Below are 20,998 nucleotides of genomic sequence, written 5' to 3'. Positions count from 1 at the left end.
TTAAGCTTGGCTAATTATGTCTCATTGTCTTACCATGATGTAGCTATGATTTACACTTGTTTGATTGTGAAATTTTATTCAAACTTCCCGCTTGATGCCTTGAACTCAGTTGCTTCAGGTCTAATGACGCTGACTCCTTTCTGCAGAATACAAAGCCAAAAGTTGGCAGCAACTAAAGGAAATTTTAAGTTCTCATTGAAATGAATCCCCTTTTTTCTTTTAATTACAAAACTACTTGTACCAAATCTTTGATCATTTCAAGAAAGAAGGAAAGAGATAAAACCAAATCAAGGACATTATTATACACATGCATACTTCTGCAGTTCAGCTTTCTACAGATCCGTATACTGTGCATGTTTATGCTGAGATCTCACCTTTGCTTTCCACACGAAATTAAGCCAAGTTCATTTATGGTGATGTGCTTACATAAGCCGGGTCCACATGGACCAGTAATGTAAATACATGGTGGGGTTCATGGGTCATACATTTAAATATATAGTTTGCTGTCACATATTCTCATGAGTCCCAGTTTCTAATTGATGTGTTTTGTGGCAGATAAAGTTTTGATCTTTGGGGATTAACCTTCCCAGAGGAATCCCAACTAAGCAAGAAATCTGTGAGAGACAAAACATACAACAAATGCTTCTTTAGAGCTGATTAAGGATTAGATCCCAACAATAAAACATATTTGCATTGCTTTAATCATTCAAAGACATTGATTCATTCCCTAAAACTGAAGCAACAAAGAGTTGAAAAAAACTAGGAAGGATTTATTATCAAAATGTAGAGCAACAAATGTTTTTTTTAATATAAATCATAGAATATTGCTAAAAGATTAAGGATTAGACCCCCACCAGATGGATTAGATGGGAAAAAGAAAAGAGAAAAGACAGGAAATGGGCAGAGAGAACAGAAGAAAACAACTAGAATAAAAATGGTTAGCCATAGTTGACTTGAAATAACAGCTCATATTACACTAAAAGATAAGCGTACGAGCACATAATGAGGCATGGAGATTACAAGCATCTTTTCATGGAGATAAAGATCTTTTAATATTATATTATATGTTTTTTTTAATTATTAATTACCCAATTGGATGTCTGAATTAGGACATTGCCAGAGGTCAAGGGGGAAGCTTCATAATGTAAGAACAAGGAGACAGGCTATCACACAAATACAAAATTATAATACATAATAATAATTAAATTAATTAATTTCTTATTAATACAGCTACATTATTGTTGTTATCATTGTCCAGAGTAAAGTCTTAAACGTGTTTAAGGAAGATAATTATAAATAGTCAAGGAAATAAAATCCCTTTTAAAAAAAAAAAAAAATTGTTGTTGTTCTTGTATGATCACATGCATGCCTTCTTCTTTCCTTCCCTAGAATATCTTCTCAGCCATACAGATAACAAAATAATTGAATTATATGTAAACGAATCTCTTAACAACTAAATTCAAGATATGTAATCAAGAAAACCATCCAGTTTTTGATTCCCTTCTAATTCTTATCAACATTATTCCTTCTTTCCTTTTTTTCTTTTTCTTTTTTAAGTACAATGAATATACATATATAACGTGGGAGAAAATATTAGTTTGCGCAGTTTAAATCGAAAAAATCGACCGAATAGAATTAATTTAAAATTTTAATTTGATTTTTTATTTATTTCGATTCGATTTGGTTCGATTTTTAATTTTAAAAAATTCGATTATTTCAGTTCGATTCGATATAAGAAAATAAAAAAAAAATTGAATCAAACCGATTTAGTGATAGTAAAATATTATTTTCAATAATACAGAGAGATAAAATCATATTAAAGTTAAAATATTTCAATTAAATTTTAAAATATTAAAGTGAAAAAAATAAAAAATTTATTAAAAATTCAAACCGAATTGAATTGAGCTGAATCAGATCGGTTCGGTTTGATTCAGTTTTTAATCAAAATCAATTTAGTTCGATTTTTATAAATATTAAAATTTCAATTTTTCAGTTATTCGGTTCGATTCGATTTTAAACTCAACCGAGCGAATGCTTAGAAAATATAAAAAAGTCTGTGGTAATAATCATTAAATATTAAATAGCTAGTCTATTTGGTATAATAATATAAAATAAAAAAAATAACCGAAATAACTGAATTAATTTGAAATTTTAATTTATTTTTTTATTTATTTCGATTCGGTTCGGTTTGATTTTTAATTTTAAAAAATTCATTTATTTCAGTTCGGTTTGATTTTGATCAGAAAAAAATCAAAAAAATTGAATCGAATCGATTTAGTGATAGTAGTATATTATTTTGAATAATACAGAGAGATTAAATCATATTAAAGTTAAAATATTCCAATTAAATTTTAAAATATTAAAGTGTAAAAATAAAAAATTTATTAAAAATTCAAACCGATCAAACTAAACTGAATGAAACTGAATCAAATCGGTTCGATTTGATTCAGTTTTTAATCAAAATCGATTTAATTTGATTTTTATAAATATTAAAATTTTAATTTTCCATTTATTCACTTTGATTCGATTTTAAACTCAACCGATTAAATAATTAGAAAATATAAAACGTCTGTAGTAATAATCATTAAATATTAAATAGCTAGTCTATATGGTATAATAATAAAAAATAAAAAATAATAATAATCATTAAAATTAAAAGAGATGTGAAAATTAGATATAATTAGTAAAAAAATAAAAAATAAACATATGAATAATTAATTTTAATTGAACATTTATAATTATTTGATAATAAACAAATCATTTAATATTTTAGTTTAAATCATACTATATATAGAATTGTTAGGATCAATAAAAAATTTTAGGAGTGACTGTAGACTTAAAATTATACCGATTGAAACTCAAATTAAATCAAACCCAGTTATGGATACGCGAATGGAAGTGTTAACATTAGCCGATTTGATTCAAAATTAAATTGAATTGAATAAATTAAAAATTAAAATTTTGATATTTATAAAAATCGAACTGAATCAATTTTAATCAGCAATTGAATTGAACTGAGTCGGTCTGATTCAATTCAATTTAATTTGATTTGATCGATTTAAATTTTTAATATTTTTTAATTTTTATATTTATTTTTAATATTTTAAAATTTAATTAATTTTTTATTATTAAAAATAATATACGATAAGTATTAATACATTCAGTTTAAACTTTTAAATTTTTTTTATTAAAATTAAACCGAATCGAAATAATTAAAATTTTTAAAATTAAAAAATCATCTAAATTAAAATAAATCGAAAATTTAACTGAATTTTTAAACTAATCTATTATGATAAATTTTTTTTAGTTTTAACTAAATACTACTCAAACAGACGAAGAGAGGCGAAGGACAGGGACATCGCTATTATCGAAATCATAGGAGCTTGGAGCAAGATACCCAAAACTGATATGTTGCATGCTAAAGTTCATCGTCCTTAAGCTAATAAGCTTTGAACCATGGGAGGCTTGTTCTTCCTTTGCACATAGAGAAAAAAGACTAGCTAGGCAAGCTAAGCACCATTGTCTCTAATAGCAGAAAAAACTCAAAGATCTAATAACCCAGATCCAAAATAAACTTGCAACAGAAACTTTTGATCTGGGTAAGCAACACAGATCTCAGATCACCGAGGTCTTATTTGGTTCAAATTCCTGATTCAAATCTCTCATCTATAGAGCACCAATCTCTCATAGAGCACTGATTAAGATGAACTTTCAATCTGGTTAACCAAACAAGAAAAATTAGGTCTTGTTTGGTTCAAAATTTTTTAATTAATTTAACCTTAATTAAATAAGACTATGAAAATTTTTCTCTCTTTAAAAAGTTAAAAGAAAGAAAGTAAAAAATCTCATTTGAAATTAGAAATTGAATATGAAAGAAAGAAAATTAATTTAAAATATAAATTTGATGGATGATTTTTATTAATATAGATTAATTTTCTAGCTTAAAATTATTTGAATAATGCAATAGAAATGAATATAAATGATTGGAAAGTTGATAGAATTTGAAGGTCTTTGTAAGTGAACAGGAAATACCCTTAAATTTCCAATATATTCAAAGCAATTAACTCCATTACTTAATTATAAAAGCTTGAAAAATAATCTTGGATTTGGAAAACTACCCAAAAAGCAGAAAAGAAGAGAAGGATGAATATTAAGGTGAAAGGTAGATGTGGCAGAGAAGCTAGTCAAAGAAGAGAAAATCAGTATATTTCTTGATACAGAACAAGACTCCAAAGAGTTATATACATGTAGCTGCTGCTGCTATCAAGAATTAATTGCTGGATACTATATTTGAATATGTTAACTAATTATGGGTATTTCTTGTATCCAAAAGAAAAATTCCCAATTCTCATCTGTGGCTGATTTTGTATCAGGAATCTTAGAGTAGACTTGGTTTAGAAAAAAGGAAAAATTTCCTTTGTTAGAGAAAAATAAAAAGAGAAATTGCTATGAATTGTTATATTTTTGTGATGTTGGCTTTCTCTATGTCACCATTTATAGACCTTTTTTACTTGGGCTTTCTGAGTGTAACATTTTACAAGTTTAGAGAGTGTAGCAATGAAATATCTGCCAGTAGCCCCACCAGCAGTACTGAAATCATAAATTCTATAAATTTGATGGGATATGTGCAAGTCAAAATTATTGGCAAAACCCAACTCTACATCTGCTTTGTGGAAGCCATTGCATCAGAGCCGTTCATGGGTCATGGAGCCCACCTTATGAAGTGGTCCCATATGCTGACATGGACCATCCAGTGAAGGATGTCATTTAGGAAAATCATGCATAAATTTGAATCCACAATCTTCAATCACCCTCTTGAATGTGACTTTTCTCCTTGAGGTCTCTCCTATTAAATCGATTCCCTACCAAGCTGCCACTTCATTTTCGCAACCTCCTTATCATCTCTCTCTCTCTCTCTCTCTCTCTCTCTCTCTCAATATATCACATATTCCACCACCCTACTTCCAAGAATCCATTTCAAATCCTGTTGTTTTGTTGCTGACACAAAAACTTGCCACTTTTGAAAAGTCTCTTGCCAGCATTGCAGGTTCTTTTGTTGGACTCCACATGGGTAGGCATTCTTGCTGTTACAAACAGAAGTTAAGGAAAGGGTTATGGTCTCCTGAGGAAGACGAGAAGCTACTGAATTATATCACTAAGCATGGACATGGGTGTTGGAGCTCTGTCCCTAAACTAGCAGGTAACCTAGTTTTTTTCAACTCATGTTAGGACAACTGCCATGAACAACATAAGCTTGTCAGGATAAAACCCCAATATATATATATGTATTATTTATATTGCAGGCTTGCAGAGGTGTGGTAAGAGCTGCAGGTTAAGGTGGATTAACTACTTGAGGCCTGATTTGAAGAGAGGAGCATTTTCTCAGCAGGAAGAAAACTTGATAATTGAACTCCATGCAGTTCTTGGCAACAGGTACTTTGAAGTTTTAAATTCTTTCATCGTTTTTCCTGTTTGTCTATATGTTTTTAGCTTCTTGATAATCAATTCTGTCGCTTTTGGTTTTGGGCTGCTTCGTCAGATGGTCTCAGATTGCGGCACAGCTTCCGGGGAGGACTGATAATGAGATAAAAAATTTATGGAACTCGAGCATTAAAAAGAAGCTGAGGCAAAGAGGCATTGACCCCAACACTCACAAACCTCTCTCTGAGGTTGAGAATGATAAAGAAAAACAACTCGCGAACAGCAAAAACAATGAGAAAGCCTCGTTTATATCTAATAATGAACTGAACCTCATTGAGACAGCAAATTCAAAGCCATCTACTATTTCTTCCAGCTCCAAGATCACCTCTAATAATGATCACAGCAGCAACTTGACACCCACTCCATCAACCCAAGAATTCTTCCTAGATAGATATGCTGCCTCCCATGAAAGCTCTACTACGAGTTGCAGGCCATCTGATTTGGTGGGGTATTTGCCTTTTCAGAAGTTGAGTTACAGGCCTAATATAGGGCTTTCAGTGAATCCAAACACGAGTATTTGCTTTAACCCGAATTCCTCCTCTTCTGAGATGATTTCTGAGTTCAATTCCAGTACGACACCAAGTATTCTCCCATCCATATCAAACTCAATGTTTCAAACTCCTATCCGTGTAAAGCCTTCGGTGAGTCTTCCATCCGATAATCCTTCTGTACGATCTTGTGATGTCAGTGGGGTCCAGAACTGGGAAGCCAGTAGCTTCAGTAACAATGGCAGCAGCTGCAGCAATGGAAGCAATAGCGGTATTGAACTGCAAAACACCACCACCTTCTTTGAGAGCAACGCCTTCTCTTGGGGGCTAGCGGATTGTGGAAAACCAGGCGAGGAAGCCCAACTTCGCTCGCTCGAAAACGACACAGAAGACATGAAATGGTCTGAATATCTGAGCACCCCATTTCTTCTTGGAACTGCAATACAGAACCAAACATCTCAACCTATGTACAGTGATGTTAAACCAGAAACAAACTTCATAACTGAAGGGTCAAGTGGTAGTTGGCAACAGAACCACCAACACCATCATCAACAAGTTTCCCAGCCATCGGACATCTACGCTAAGGATCTCCAGAGACTTGCTGTGGCTTTTGGACAAACCCTTTAGATTGTTTGTGTTCAATTAACATTTGCAGAGTCTAATTCAAACCCTTTTGGAAAAAAGATGTCTTCTCGCTACAGGTGTGTGTTATAGAATTTTCTTTTCATTTTGTAAATGTTTCTGATACAGAACTTTTGAGCTTTTCATTACTTCAAATTATCTTTGCGATTGAGCCAAATTAAGCTTGCTTATTATGTTATTACTGTCTATTAAACACTGTAGATTTCTGAATAATTAAGGTTTGCTGCTCATACCATATGCTTCTGTTGATTCAAACACACACACAGACAATTACTGAGATATATATGTGAGATTCTTCCAGTTTCTTGGAATTCATATTAGCTTTAGTACTATCAATCTTTTTCTTGTATTGATCCTTTTCACATTACAAAAAAATTACATTAAAAATTCAATTTGTGTACTTTTGCTTAATGCAAAGTTCAAGGGACCATTTTTCTTAAATGGGTGTCTATCATTGTCTCCTAAAGATGTAGATCGTTTTCACTTTTTGACAGCCTTTAAGTCATTTCCGTTCCCTTAAACAGACAACCGTGTTGAAGACAAGAAGTTATGGTTGTCCTCCTCTGAATTACCTCATCCAAAAGGTATTGACATGCTTATTATTCCATCCTCACAGTAAACAACTAGGGCAGCCAACTAACATTTAGCAATGTGACACTACTGTAAAAATAAATTTAAGAAAACGATAGTAAAATAGCAACGATAGAAGAACTATTATATATGTTTTATTTGTTGAGTATAATACTGTAGTTTACTTATTTTTTCATAATGAATAAAAATATAATTTAAGTTATAATTTTATTAAAATATATTATTATATATAATAAAAAATTAAATTTTCTTTATAACAAATTTAAATTGTTGCCTTAGTAATAACAAGGCAACAATTTCACAGCGTTTAGTGTAATAATCTATTTTCTAGTCAACAAGACTTGTGGGTATGTGACTTTCAGCCTGATAAGGGCCATACATTCTCCTGCCAAGCTTTTTTCTTGAGGTACGAACGTTATCTCAAAGGGCATTGTGGCAAAGAGATAAACTTCCAATTTAGTTTAAGGCAATGAGGATATTTAAATGTACAGGCAAATGTGAGGTGGCAAAATCCATACATTGATCATATTAGGACACTGTCTACAATATTGTCCTTGATGTGGGCCTAAACTTTTACTTCTTCTATGAGGAATAGTAAAAGAGGGTCCCTCCAATTTGCAGCTATTGACAGTGAAACCTTAGAAAGCATAAGAATTTATTCAATGGATTATACATTCAATATGGGAAATTGCTAGAAATGAAAACTACTACGTGCAATCTAAGATTGCCGCTCCAAAAAAATCTTCATAAGAGAGAAATATAATATAAATTGACTATAAAGTCTACGTATATGGTTAAAATAAAAATAAAATTCTATTATGATAAAAAAAATGTTATATAATCTCAAACTTTATCGGCCATCTCCCTCAGCTTTCTATTTTTTCTCTAATTCAAATCACAAAATATAAAATTCTTTTAAATTGAATCAAAATTTGATCCCAAAGTATATATTTAAAATTCATATTGTACCAAGTGGTTGCTCTGTGAGTTTTTTTAACATAAATTTTGTATTTAACATACAAAATGAATAATGGGTTTCCATTTATTTATCTCACGCATGCGACAAGAAGCTTGATGTTTGTCCATGTGCAGACATACCAAGCAAATAGTTTCAATGAATAAACTAAGTTCAATCTCTTTCTTTGCAAGCAACCACTCAACCTTCATAATTTTTATATATCCCCCAAACGCATGTGATCCGAATTATTGGGGTCTTTCTATTGGGTCCCTACAATCATGGGTTGCAGAAAGAGCACAAAAGCCATTGTGAAGAAACGTTGAAAGCCTAAGAGAGACGGCAGCAATGGGGTGGCAAAAGTTCTGAATCCAATTTATTTATAAAGAAAAGTTCTTGGAATATAAAATTCAAACCTTATGCAATCTTTGCTTTTTTCTTGAAATAGTATTAGAATGGCAAAAGGGTTGATTTTTTTAAAGATTTATTGGCAAAAATGATGATGAAAGTAATGATGAGCATATGTAAACATGGACTGCATTATATAATGGAAGTTAATTAAGCAAAGGTGATTAAGATTTAATTTAGACTAAGACACAATTTTCTAAGTAGATTTGATGGATGGAGAAATGGGAGAAGGAGAATGGGCTGTTGATTGTTAGTATATTCTAGCTTTTGCTATGTGATAGTGATATTTATGCATGGGAGATTTAACATGGTAAGGATATTTTTAAGAATAGTTTTGGGAAGAAATTGCCTCAATCACATATGCATATTTTGAGAATCAATGGCTATGATTGAGGTGAGGATTCCTTAATCATTGGACTTTTGATTGTTGGTACCTATGAGATCATTGAGATGACTAATATGGGAATTAATGTATTCCTCTCTTTCAAAGTCTCTAGTCAAAAAAATACATTGCAAGTGGAAGAATAAACATGGATCCCATATGAGATAATATTACCTAAAGTTGATGTATTTTAAGACTTGAAAGGCCAGTAGCAATTATGAGAAAATTGGATTTCCTTGAAAACCCAATTCCTTTTACAAATTATTTAAAAAAAATAAAAATAAATTACATGTTTACTGCTCTAGCCTTTCTTCTTAGCTCAAATGAATTTTCTGCTGCAGAATTTACTGTGTTTTTTCAAGCATGGTACAAGAGTACATCTCAAAAAGGTGAATATGACACCACTTTCATATCATGGGATGTTAAAGTAAAATTCTTATCCAAATTTACAACAAGAAACTTGTCACACCCAAGGATGACTGCCATCCCACATCCACAGTAGGAGAAAATTTATAAAAATATATAAAACCTAACTTTAAGTAATTAAATAATTTAAATTAATTATTTTAAATCAATCGAAAAAAATAAATCAAAAATTATTTAAATCAATTTTAATCAAATTATTATAATTAATATTAGAAAATAAGATAAAAAAATATCTGAACCAAATCAGACTAACAATAGATATGTGTCTCCAAGTATGACATGCATGGTTCTTATCTAAAGGAAATGGGATTCTCAGAAGATTTGTATTTGGCCCTCAAACTTATGCTTTTTTTCCCCTAATGTCATTCTTCAACCTTCAAGTTATACAAGGAAAGCCCCCAACTTTCTTTATTGTTCATTAAGGCCCTTTCATTATCTGTCATCATTGAACCAGACTGTGCCATGGCACTTTCAGATTTTGCGAGGCAGAAAATGATCAATTCACAAACCACAATAAATTCAGTCACATTCCAACTGAAGATACAAACCTTAGCCAAAAGGAAACAGATAGGGGTCTGTAGGCTGCAAGAATCTGACAAGAATTTCAGAGTTCTAATAACTCTTATAAGATTGGACCACCCAATATAAAGTAAAGATATGTAGGTCTGCTAAAATCAAAAGACAAGTCACAGAAAGAACATGAACCCTTGTTGAAATTAATTAGCAGCTGCTTTCAATTTTCATGGGATAATGACTGCTTCCTTGTCCAGCCATGAAAAGACGCAATAGCGTCGGTGTGGGTAGTTTGGTCAACAAAAACCCAAAAGAGAGATAGGGTTTCTAAATTCTAATATGCCCTACCTCATACACAACAAATACAACATGGACTTGATTGATTAATCATTGAAAAAACATAATAATAATTATGTATAACATTACAGCAAATATTGAAGAAAAAGTTTGCAACTTTTTATGCACAAGAAGTGCTATAAAATTTTTTAAAAACATGGCTTGTGATAAATTTTCATTTCCTGGAGATACTAATTCTTATTTCCTCAATAAAATTGCAATGAATTGCAGGTTATTGGAAGATATATAAGGTGATATCTAAGCTAATTAAATCCATTGCTCAAATAATCTGGCTCATCTGAAAACCAGATTGTGGCAGGTATTGTCACAAGAATAGGGGCAATCCACTGCCTTGAACCCAGAGCGATCGAAATACCAATCGCCTACTGCAACTGCAATTGCCTGCAAATTAACAACCATGAAGATTGGCATTGCAAAACTTTGATTTACAATGTCCTTTATGCATGAAAAATTGTTCCAGGGACCAGACATACCTTATTTCGAAGAACAGGAGAATCATCGGCGAACCAAGTATCCTGCCTTTCTGATTGGCAGTGAGCAAAGCATGAATTTATAAACAAGCCATTCCGTCTAGACATTGAGAAGCCTCTTATTGCACGCAGCATTTGATTCCTGAATCCTGTTCCAGAGAAACAAAAGAAATGCCATAAGAAGTATACTAAATTCATCAGTTATGTTTGAAGAATGCATGAGATAAAGCAAACTATCTTTTATGAAAGCACCTTGTAGAAATTGGATTTGAGATGCAGAACATTTTGCATAGTTCTTTCTGCATTCACTCCAGTAGCCATGGGGATCTGCAGTTGGTGGAGCTAAGCTGGACTGGATCTGATTCACATAGAAAGAGATTCAATAGTCTTCCAAAGTCTTTTCCCAAACAATTTGTGTGTGTTAGTCATGGCAGTCCAATCTATTTACTCGTAATCACTCCCGCATATCAATATCTTTATGAATTCTTAGGTTAAACAAGTTTATGTCACACAGGAAAGAAGTAATACCTGCCATGAATCATAGGCTGCGTTGAGAATGAATAATGGGGTTTGTACGTTGCCGATTATGTTCTGAGGGAAGAAGCACTGGAACAGAAGAAACTATAGTTACTTTTTGCATTCAACTTTTTTACAATGCCTGAGAAGAACACAAGGAAGAAGGGATTACTGAAGTTGGATCAAGATGGTTAGTGCATATGCGTGGCAGGTTATTCCGCACCCCCTGTGATAAATATAACAATTTCCTTGAGCATTCAACACCAGCAATAAAACCTTCAGATTACACATGGAGTTACAAAATTCTATCCATATATCACCTGAAAGCCCACCACACCACTGTACATATTCCTCAGAGTTCGGCTACCGGATACGTCAACTCTACAATTACAGAAAGAAAAGCCAATAGTTATATCAGATACTTGGTAAACCAAGGACAGACTAAAAACAATGAAAGAGTGTCTATGTAAGTAGCAGTTACGCATCGAGGAATAAACCCGCATCACTTAGGCACTTCACTCTAGTTGTTCTTGGAAACATGTTCCTAAACTCATCACAATGTAAAATAGCAGCGAGACCCCCTGCAGAGCATCCAGAAAGAAGAGCCTGAAATGCAGAGATATTTGTCATCAAGCAAAGAATCAAGAAAGCAAAGACAAATCAGAAAAGATCAAAACCCTGAAAAATGTAGTACCTGGTTGGCATAATGCATTCCCTTTGACATTAGATCTTCCATTGCAGCTAACCAAATAAGTTGTCCTCTAAATTGCAGTTGTGCAGCCTATAAACACAATAGTTTGATTTTTAAAAAGCAAAATACAAGGTTAGAACTCTGTTAAGATTGTTCAGAATGTTTTAAAATAGAAAAAAGCACAATCCCAACCTTATTTTCACTATCCCCAGTAAACGAGCCACCATCACAGTAACGGAGTTTTACTCTGTTCCAGTTGAAAAAATCTGCAATGCAATAAAACACCAAAAGGAATTTCAGAATAAATATATGTACTTCAGGATAACAACAGCCAAAGATAGGAGAAAAACAAAAACAAGAATATGGTAACTCTTGATACTTCCATACGATGTTTGAGAATTAAATTATACCAGGATTTTCTTGAGGCTTATTGCTTAGGATTCCCAAAAAGGGCACCAGCTTTTCCATATATCTGGATGAACCACGCCGGGTTGTTTTGCGGTAAACACAGTGTCTAATGTTGTCGCACCATCCTCCTCCCTACATAGGATTTTTAACAAAGTTTAGTTTTCAGTCAAGCACATTACTAACTTAATGTATCCTTGAACTTGTATAAGCACCTTATTAAGCAGAAAAATAACATCAAAAAAAAAAAATTGTGCTGGTACAAGGCTTCAAGACAGTAAATCCTAAGGAGAAAATTCTTTATTACCATATCTAAAACAGACCCTTCAATCTAACTAATGCCACAACAAAATAATTTATATCCTGAAACTTCTTTTCTTTTCTTTTTTCAATTTTTGCTGCAAATGGAAACAAATACTCAGCAAGGCATTTTATCATACCGTATAAGAACATACACCTGTTTAAGTGTTACTATGAGATTAAATATAACAAAACAACCAGAGATCAAGAATAATGCAATGCTCTCGATTCAGTAACGGAAGACAAACAAACCTCCAATTGAATGAGCCAACTATTGGCTCCTGAACCGTATCCACGATGCAAATGATAGCCAGGCAATGTTCCATCCAAACAGACTGAGATAGAAGATCACACGGCTAATTAGGACAATAATTAAAACACGCAACAGCATTTACTAAACACAAACAGAGCACTAATCCCTGCTAAATGAATTAGGAGGAAAATGAGAAACAAGAGCTATGAAGAAAACTAGCAAGTAGTACCTGCTCCTTTTGCACGAGCTCCTTGAACGAGAGTGAGTCCTACCATGAGAGCATCATTAATGGGCTTAGATTCATTAACATAGCCATAAGCTTCAGCTCCAGTGTAAAATAACTCCGTCTCATTGAACTCAAAAAACCCATCTACCCATTTCCCAATAACAGAAACTAGAGCAATCGAAACCCACAAAAGCTTCCCCATTCTCATCTCTCTTTCTTCTGTCACAATTTCTCTGCCACCCAAATCTCGCAAAAGCAATGGCAAAATTAAGGAAAATGTAGAAAGTCGAACACTTTGCCTACAGTATCAAGAATCCCCTGACATTGCTACTAACAAATGGTATTACTTCAAATCAGCCAGTGGTTAAACTTGAAGCTTGAAAGCTAAATGTAGAAAAATAATAAATAAGTAAAATCACAGCTCTAACGAGAGATGTAGAGAGAGAGAGAGAGTTGAGCTGTTTTGCAAAAGATACTGTTGCATGTCTATTCGGAAAACTTCATGTAGTTAATTTATATTTTTTCTCTAATATCAAATAAAATTACTTCCAAATAAATTTTAACATAATATAATATTATTTTTTATAATTTAAAATATTAAAAATTTAATATTTTAATTAATATAAAAATTTTAGAAAGCACATGTATATAATAAATAAATTTCAAAATTATAGAAATAAAAATTTTAATATATATAAAGTTATAATTAAAATAAATTTTAATTAAAAAATAAAATATATTATATTATCTTTCAATTAAATTATATATTTGTCTAATTAAAAATTTAAAAATCTTTAAATTATATTCTTAATTAAAATGTTTCTCTTATTTATCAAAAATCAAACTTAAAAGCACAATAATTATGGTAATAAATACTCATTACTTTTTATTGATATGTTTATGTAAATTAATTTTTAAAATTTAAATTTATTATATTACTTCTTCTCTATAATTTCATTGAATTTTATTCTTTAAATATATTAAAAAAATTACTATAAAGTCTCTAAATTTTAATAAAATTAACTATTAAATTTTTATAATTTTAAACTCCGAATAAAATATCCCTCATAATTTTAAAATATAATTATTGAGCCCTTCTGTTCGAGACCGTTAATCACTTCAGTTAATTTTGTGTGAAATATCTAAAATAACCTTTACTTCTCTTTTAATTTGCAAGGTCCCCCTCCTCTGACCCATTACAACCCTATATCAATTTCAGTATGATTCCCACCATTCTCGTTGCACATAGATGGCGATAGGATGAGAGCTAACACCACCGTGCTGCAAATCGCAAGCAATGTGATCATTGAAAATACTAAGGACTAACAAAAAATCCACACAAAGCTCATCCATAACTCGGCAAAGAGACATGGGAGTCAGAAGAAAAGGCAATAGGAGATAAGGAAGTTGAGGAGATAGGAAAGAGAAAATGGGAAAGGATATGATTTTGGTAAAGGAATTTGACGGTAACTTTATTAGTTTTTTAATATTCTCTCATTTGATTGATGAACACTTTAGCAGACTGAATATTTTATAGTAATTTTTTTATTGATTTTTTAATTATATTTTTTTAAAAAATAAAAATATTTTAAAAATTATTTAAAAATAAAATTAAATGAAATTATAACAGTTAATTTATTTATTATTATAATTAAAAAAATAAAGATATACAAAATGGATGAAACGAAGTTAGTAATTCTATCGTTTTATTAAATTTCCAGTATTATGATACACGTGAATTTGTTTTATATTTTTTAATATATGGTTAATTGGTTTATATATATATAATTTAATATTATAAATTAAATTAATAAATTATAAAATAAATTTATTTTTACTGTATGTATATCAACAATAAAAAATGTAAGATATATTTATGTGATTGTTTAATATTTTTCATTTTATTAATTAGGATATATAATAATTAATGATAAATTAAAAAAATTAATATAATAAATATATTTTAATCAATAAAATAGAAAGTATTTGTCGACCTCCAAATTATTATTGGTAATATTTCTCATGAGAAATAGTATTTATTAAGCAGGTGAGCGCTGAGCAGGACGGGTCGGTTTCTGTATCTCACGCGGTGGGACCATGGTGGTTGAATACTGCAACCTTTCCGATAGAAGTTGACAGCTGTTACAGATAATTTTTTTTTTTTATGCCGTTAGATTTATTTAATTGGGGTTAAATTAATTTAAAAAATTTTATTTAGTTATTTTTTTTAATTTTTAAAAAATTTTAAAAAATATATTTTTTAAAAAATAAATAAATAAATTATTTATTAAAAAATATTTCTCAAAAAATAAAAAAATTTAAATTAAATAAGACTTTAATTTAAATTAATATATAAGTAGTTTAAGACGTAGAGAAACACATCTAAAAATGTAAAATTTATTTAAAAAACAAAAATCCCATGATGAGACGCTGCATTTAATAAGCAAACTTACCTTCTTTTTTTTTTTTTTTTTTTTTTTTTTTTTTTTTTTTTTTTTTTTTTTTTTTTTTTTTTTTTTTCTAACCGAAAGATGAAAGGAATTCATTAACCAGGGTCTAGGGTTTAGAGCAATTACAACTTATAGTAATACAAGTTTTTTCCATAATTTTTTTATTTTTTTAATTATTTTAAAATTATTTTTTTTTCTTTTTTATATATAAATTAATTATTATAATTTTATTGAATTTTTAAAATAATATTTTTTCCTAGAATGTTCAAAATATTTCTTGGATTCCATTTTATTGTGGAAAATAATTAAAAATATTTTATATGAAAAATATTTTTTAATAAAATAATTTATTTTTTATTATTTAATTTTAATTTAAAAAATATATTAATAAATTTATATATAAAAATTTTAATAAGAATATCAAAAAATATAGAAAATAATTTTTAAAAATAGGTTCTCCTATGATTGCTACTCTCTGTCAATACTTTTTGTGTTTGGACTTTGGGTTGTTTTTCAGCATTTGTATTTTAATTAAAATATTTGAATTTTAAATGAATTGAACTATCATTTATATTTAAGTATAATTTTAATTAATTTTCAGAATTAAAATTAATAATAAATAATCAATTTTATTAAATACACAGTCCTCTCCTTCAATAATAATAAATTGTATTTTATAGTATATATTATTTAATTTAAAATTTTAGCATAGTCAAAATAATCAATAATAATATATTTATTATAAATTTTAAATAAAATCAATGTATTGTATTTAATAATTAAATTATTATTATCGGTAAAATTAAATATATCAGTTAATTATAATCACATTTAAAATTAATTTATTTTTTAAAAAATAAAATATTATAATTAACATATCATCTCAACTCTTATCATTTAATTTTTAAAAATTGATGAAAAATAATAAACGTAAGATCAATTTATATTAAACATAAACGTTCAAATTAAAATACAAAATTATATAAGTCTTGAGATTTTTCAATATAATTGACCTAAATTTTAAAATTAATTACTTAATTTATCAAATTAATAATTTTAAAATAATAAAATATTAACATGTAATTATTTTTTAAACCAATCAAAATGAAAAAAAAATAAATTTATCTAACCTAAGTAAGTGCATAATTAGCAATTTTAATATTTATAGATAGATTAAAAAAAAAAAGAGTATAAAAGTATAGATAGAAGTATATGAATGGGTAATTTGTGTAGGCAATCTAACCATTATATATTTACTTTTTCTGACAATCCAAATACAAACAGGCCAGTAATAATACTAGACTACAGTTAATGAAATTTAACTTAGACTTTCTGTAACGTCAGCTGACTGCTTGTGGAATCCACATCGGAAGATTATAAAAAATTAATCGATAGTTCTGTGCTAACTATTATATAAAATTCCAATTTCTTATAATCTTCTGATGTGGGACGAATCAGCTACCGCAATTTCACAAGCAGGCAGCTGACCGTTACACTCGGTCCCGCTAAATTTTTGCGACGTCCTCATTGCAACTGAATTTAATACAATTGCTAATCAGGACTGAACTCTTAGTTATTGTGGTTCGTTAGTGTCTCAGGCGGCTCCACCTCGTCTCTCACGAGTAGCCCTTTCCTTGCAGCCCCACCAGCTCCGCACAATTTATCTGACCCAGAATGACTCTGATATCAATTGAAACAGTCAGATCCGAATTAGTGTAACGGTCAGCGGACTGTTTACGGAATTGCGGCAGCTGATCTGTCCACATCGAAAGATTATAAGAAATTGAAATTGTATATAATAGCTAGCACAGAACTATTAAATAACTTGGTTAACCATTTTGGACCAAGTGGAAATTGGGTCCAAAAATTATTTTGGGTTAACCATTTTGGATCAAGTGGAAATTAGGTTCAAAAATTATTTGGACCAGTTCAGGCGTGACTGTTTCACTTTCATTGTTTTTTTTTTTTCAAAAAATAAAAGCTTGTCTGTTGAAGATTTTTTTTCTATAAAAATATTTTATTTTCCATTATTTAGTTATAATATTTTTTTTTTTTGCAATTTCAATTAAGGATTTTGTTAAATTTTTCAATCTTCAAGAAGTTTGTTTCTCTCATTTCTCTTGAGCAATTTCCTCATCTCATTTAGATAGGAACTGGAAATAAAAATCCAATCCAAGTAGGGAACTACACATTAAAAAAAAAAACAAAAAAACAAAAAAAGCCTCCGGACATCAGATTCACAGGAGTTAATGAGAAGGAAACATTAATCTGGCGAAAACACAACAGCTGACCAAAGGGAATTTAAAAAGAAAGAAAGAAAGAAATCAGCTGCTTTAGCAACCTAGTTGCCAGATCGAGTCTCTTGCTCATGGGTTTGTTGGTTTTCTTTATCATCCTTAGGCTGCAGATCAGAAGACGGAGCTTCAGCTTCACTTGTTTCCACCACTTTCTCTTTTGTATTCTCTTCTACCTCAGCCTTAACCACACTCAGATCAGGAGTATTCTCCACCTTGGTAAGAAGCAAACCATCTGTACTCCTTATTAAATCAGGCTTAATACAATCTACATCGTCTACCTTGTACTTGTACCATGAGGCCCAAAAAAGATAGTTTACAAAGTTGATGCAGCTGAGGACGGCTAAGAACCAGTAGAAAAGATTTAAATTATTATCATCTATACCTTCACCATGTAACCATCCTTTTTTGCTGGGAGTAACTCTTTCAGTAACCTTGTTAATGATGCTAACGAAAACAGAACTCAAGAAGTAGCCAAAAGATAAAGATAGAAATGTAAATGAAGTTGACAGAGATTTCATCCCTGAAGGTGCTTCCTTGTAGAAAAATTCCATTAACCCAACAAGTGTAAACATGTCTGCTATTCCAAAAATCCCATATTGGAAGGAAAGCCAAAAAAGACTTATGGGATGTGCTGGGTCTTTATGCATTTGGTCCCTTCGTTTCACCTCAACGATACCTGCTACAGCCATTGATATGGCAGATAGAACAAGACCAACTCCTACGCGTTGGAGTTGCGTGATGCCTGATGGGTGACCTGTGATCTTTCGAGCAAAAGGAACGAAAAGGAACTCGTAAGCAGGAATGAGTATGACCATGAAAAGTAGTGGAATTACAGGAACTGAAGGTGCAGGAACTTTGAGCTTTCCGAGATTCTTGTCCATCTCATATCCCTGTTGTACTGAGAATGTCTGAAGTTGAGCTAAACATGTGTTCATTATCATAGTGCTGAATAATATAGGCAACATTCTTGTTAGGATCTTCACTTCTTCAACTTGGGTCACAGTGCATACTCTCCATGGTGCAATGTTCAGGTCTTTAGGAACAATGGCGGCTTTGTCTAGGAATCTGATTCAGTAATTAAATTGTAATTCCTTAAGAAGACCAAACATTATATATCATGCATTAATGTTTATCAGTTAACAAGCTACCTGAATTGGTCAGTATGTGCAATTTTTCCCTCTAGAGAAATTGTATCTTTCTCACTGATCTCATATAGTTCATCAGGTCTGGCCGGTAGTGATAATCGCCGGTTTTTAAATACTAAAACAATAACCTGAACAGGATAATAATGGTTTTCATTGAATCTGTTTCATAAAGAGAAACCTAGTAATCAAGAGGTATAATAAGAGGACAAGTGGTCACTATAAGAAATTAGATTTAATGAGGATGGAAATCGTCAGTAAGTGCGTAAAATTCACTGCTAGATCGTTACAGAAAAGAAACACTAAAAATTTAGTGCTCATCTGCATCTTTAGTCGCAATTTTTTTCTCATAGTTTGTCAAAAAGGGTTCAATTTGTTGTAGTGCATGTACCTGTGCGATTCTTATGAAGGGGCTCTCTCCGGGTTTTCGTTGGTGGTAGAAAGGCTTCCCCAGTAGAAGAACAGCAAAACCAACAAAGGTTGCTATGGTTGATATCATGAACCCCTTGTACCAAGCATCATTGACGCTAACCCAAACAATGCCTGTGACGCCTATAGTTGCCCCAAGCACCGTGCTAAGTATAATCCAATTGAAGTAGGTAGCCAGAGCCTTAGCTTCTTCTGGATCATTCTGATCAAACTGATCTGCACCAAGTGAAGGAAGAACTCCCCTCACACCACCTGAACCCAAAGCTAGCAGAGCAAGTGAGGCATAGAGCATAACAGCTGTTTTACCCTCCACACAACTTGACCTCCCAGGGCCACAGTATGTTGGCTGCAGACTCTTTGCATGAGCTTGAATTGTCATCATTATCAAAGCCTGGATACGTAATTAAGGGGGTTCGTTAATCTTAAGGTGAAACAAATGCTGCATCAAGTGAAACTTAAGGGGTTCGTACGTTAATCAATTACCAGAATCTCAATTACTCCAAAAATCAGAACAGTGGTAAGTCTGCTCAAGTAAGTATCAGAAATGAAGCCACCAACAACGGTGAGCAAGAACGTAGCTCCCATTAAGTTGGTGAGAGTGTTCGAGGAGCTAGCTGTATCGAAGAACATCACGCCGAGAAAATAAAGAACCAAGCTAACCATGTTTGCTATGAAACCCATGTTTTCAAGTGCCACCATCACTGTAATAAAATATAAGAAATAAAGCAAAGCTATGAGTCCATTTCCAAATTTGTATGCATGGGTGTGCTCAAAGAGTGTCTTTTTGCTTACCAAAAACAAACGAGCAAGCTCTAAATCCTCCTTTCCCTTTCTCTCTCTTGCTGAGGGAGTTGTACTCTGCCTCAGTCGCCTCCATATCGTCCTGCGTTCGCATAAAATTTTTAGAAATATTGAAGAGGAACTCCAAGAAGTTAAAGATACGATTCTTGGGAAAAAGAAAAAAAAAATACAAAAATGGTGGAATGGCCTGAGATATATACACTAAAAGGAGAAAAGAAGAAGAAGAAGAAGAAGAAGCAGCAGCGGATAGACTTGAGTAGACTTGAGTTAAGAGAGAAATGTTAAGTGGCGCAGGAATTTCCTCCAAAATATAGAATATCAAACACTTTGTTTATGTCGTAATGCATGTCGATTGGTCCGCCAACTCATTGTTCTCTTTTGTCCAGGCGAAGGGACCTCGAAAGATACTTGAATTTAATTTGTCTATATATTTATTTTCATTATGGTTTTCTCCAAGAACATCTCCAACTAAGCTTAAGTTCAAGGTAAAAAAAGCCATAATCCACGGCCAGGTGAAAAATTATGTAGAGCTTGTCCGAGAGAATTGTTGGCATTTTCTATCTTCACTTTAAATTTTTATAAACCTGTCACATCCATAGCCAGTAAAATTTTCAAGCTTACTGAATATTAATGTTTCTGATCGACGGAGAAAGCAAGGGTTTCTTGGTATTATTCGAGATTATGCTCATAGCACAAATGATGCTTGCTTTATCTGTAAATTTTATGGAGGATGAGTTCGTCGGAATCTTTACTAGTTAGTCGGCCAAGATCCCTA

At 31.4% G+C, this 20,998-nt stretch overlaps 3 protein-coding genes across 4 annotated transcripts; 1 reads left to right on the top strand and 2 right to left on the bottom strand.

Annotated features, from left to right (window-relative positions):
* The first annotated feature begins 4,891 nt into the window (after window positions 1–4,891).
* Window positions 4,892–6,768, top strand: LOC110620370 (transcription factor MYB61). Its single transcript, XM_021764075.2, has 3 exons — window positions 4,892–5,200; window positions 5,304–5,433; window positions 5,540–6,768. The coding sequence occupies exons 1-3, from the start codon at window positions 5,068–5,070 to the stop codon at window positions 6,594–6,596; spliced, it is 1,320 nt and encodes a 439-aa protein (XP_021619767.1). The 5' UTR covers window positions 4,892–5,067; the 3' UTR covers window positions 6,597–6,768.
* A 3,470-nt stretch (window positions 6,769–10,238) lies between these two features.
* LOC110620590 (pectin acetylesterase 12) lies at window positions 10,239–13,572 on the bottom strand. The gene is made up of 12 exons (XM_021764390.2): window positions 13,108–13,572; window positions 12,878–12,960; window positions 12,331–12,460; window positions 12,113–12,186; window positions 11,924–12,010; window positions 11,711–11,835; window positions 11,550–11,610; window positions 11,402–11,455; window positions 11,242–11,319; window positions 10,966–11,071; window positions 10,717–10,862; window positions 10,239–10,624 (listed from the first exon to the last, which is right to left on the bottom strand). The coding sequence occupies exons 1-12, from the start codon at window positions 13,310–13,312 to the stop codon at window positions 10,517–10,519; spliced, it is 1,257 nt and encodes a 418-aa protein (XP_021620082.1). The 5' UTR covers window positions 13,313–13,572; the 3' UTR covers window positions 10,239–10,516.
* Window positions 13,573–17,754: 4,182 nt separating this feature from the next.
* LOC110620216 (protein NRT1/ PTR FAMILY 4.5) lies at window positions 17,755–20,502 on the bottom strand. Of its 2 annotated transcripts, XM_043958975.1 has the most exons (6): window positions 20,424–20,502; window positions 20,215–20,305; window positions 19,906–20,123; window positions 19,385–19,813; window positions 19,000–19,124; window positions 17,755–18,916 (listed from the first exon to the last, which is right to left on the bottom strand). In XM_043958975.1, exons 2-6 carry the CDS (start codon window positions 20,297–20,299, stop codon window positions 17,896–17,898), a joined length of 1,878 nt encoding a protein of 625 aa, XP_043814910.1. In that variant the 5' UTR covers window positions 20,300–20,305; window positions 20,424–20,502; the 3' UTR covers window positions 17,755–17,895. The 2 variants fall into 2 exon arrangements, with proteins under 2 accessions (XP_043814910.1, XP_021619543.2); XM_021763851.2 differs by lacking the exon at window positions 20,424–20,502 and having other exon boundaries at window positions 20,215–20,417.
* Window positions 20,503–20,998: the final 496 nt, after the last annotated feature.

This window comes from Manihot esculenta, chromosome 8, assembly GCF_001659605.2.
Source record: "Manihot esculenta cultivar AM560-2 chromosome 8, M.esculenta_v8, whole genome shotgun sequence".
NCBI classification, from domain to species: domain Eukaryota; kingdom Viridiplantae; phylum Streptophyta; class Magnoliopsida; order Malpighiales; family Euphorbiaceae; genus Manihot; species Manihot esculenta.
This window is presented reverse-complemented; position numbering and strand designations above follow the sequence as displayed.

Coding starts and splice junctions, on each gene's coding strand:
- LOC110620216 (XM_021763851.2), bottom strand. CDS start 20,317: ATGCGAACGCAGGACGATATGGAGGCGACTGAGGCAGAGTACAACTCC. Junction 19,814..19,905: donor TTGGAGTAATTGAGATTCTG/GTAATTGATTAA, acceptor TTACGTATCCAG/GCTTTGATAATGATGACAAT. Junction 19,125..19,384: donor CCTTCATAAGAATCGCACAG/GTACATGCACTA, acceptor TATCCTGTTCAG/GTTATTGTTTTAGTATTTAA.
- LOC110620370 (XM_021764075.2), top strand. CDS start 5,068: ATGGGTAGGCATTCTTGCTGTTACAAACAGAAGTTAAGGAAAGGGTTA. Junction 5,201..5,303: donor CTCTGTCCCTAAACTAGCAG/GTAACCTAGTTT, acceptor TTTATATTGCAG/GCTTGCAGAGGTGTGGTAAG. Junction 5,434..5,539: donor CATGCAGTTCTTGGCAACAG/GTACTTTGAAGT, acceptor CTGCTTCGTCAG/ATGGTCTCAGATTGCGGCAC.
- LOC110620590 (XM_021764390.2), bottom strand. CDS start 13,312: ATGAGAATGGGGAAGCTTTTGTGGGTTTCGATTGCTCTAGTTTCTGTT. Junction 12,461..12,877: donor GTTGGCTCATTCAATTGGAG/GTTTGTTTGTCT, acceptor AATCCTATGTAG/GGAGGAGGATGGTGCGACAA. Junction 11,072..11,241: donor CAGCCTATGATTCATGGCAG/GTATTACTTCTT, acceptor TATGTGAATCAG/ATCCAGTCCAGCTTAGCTCC.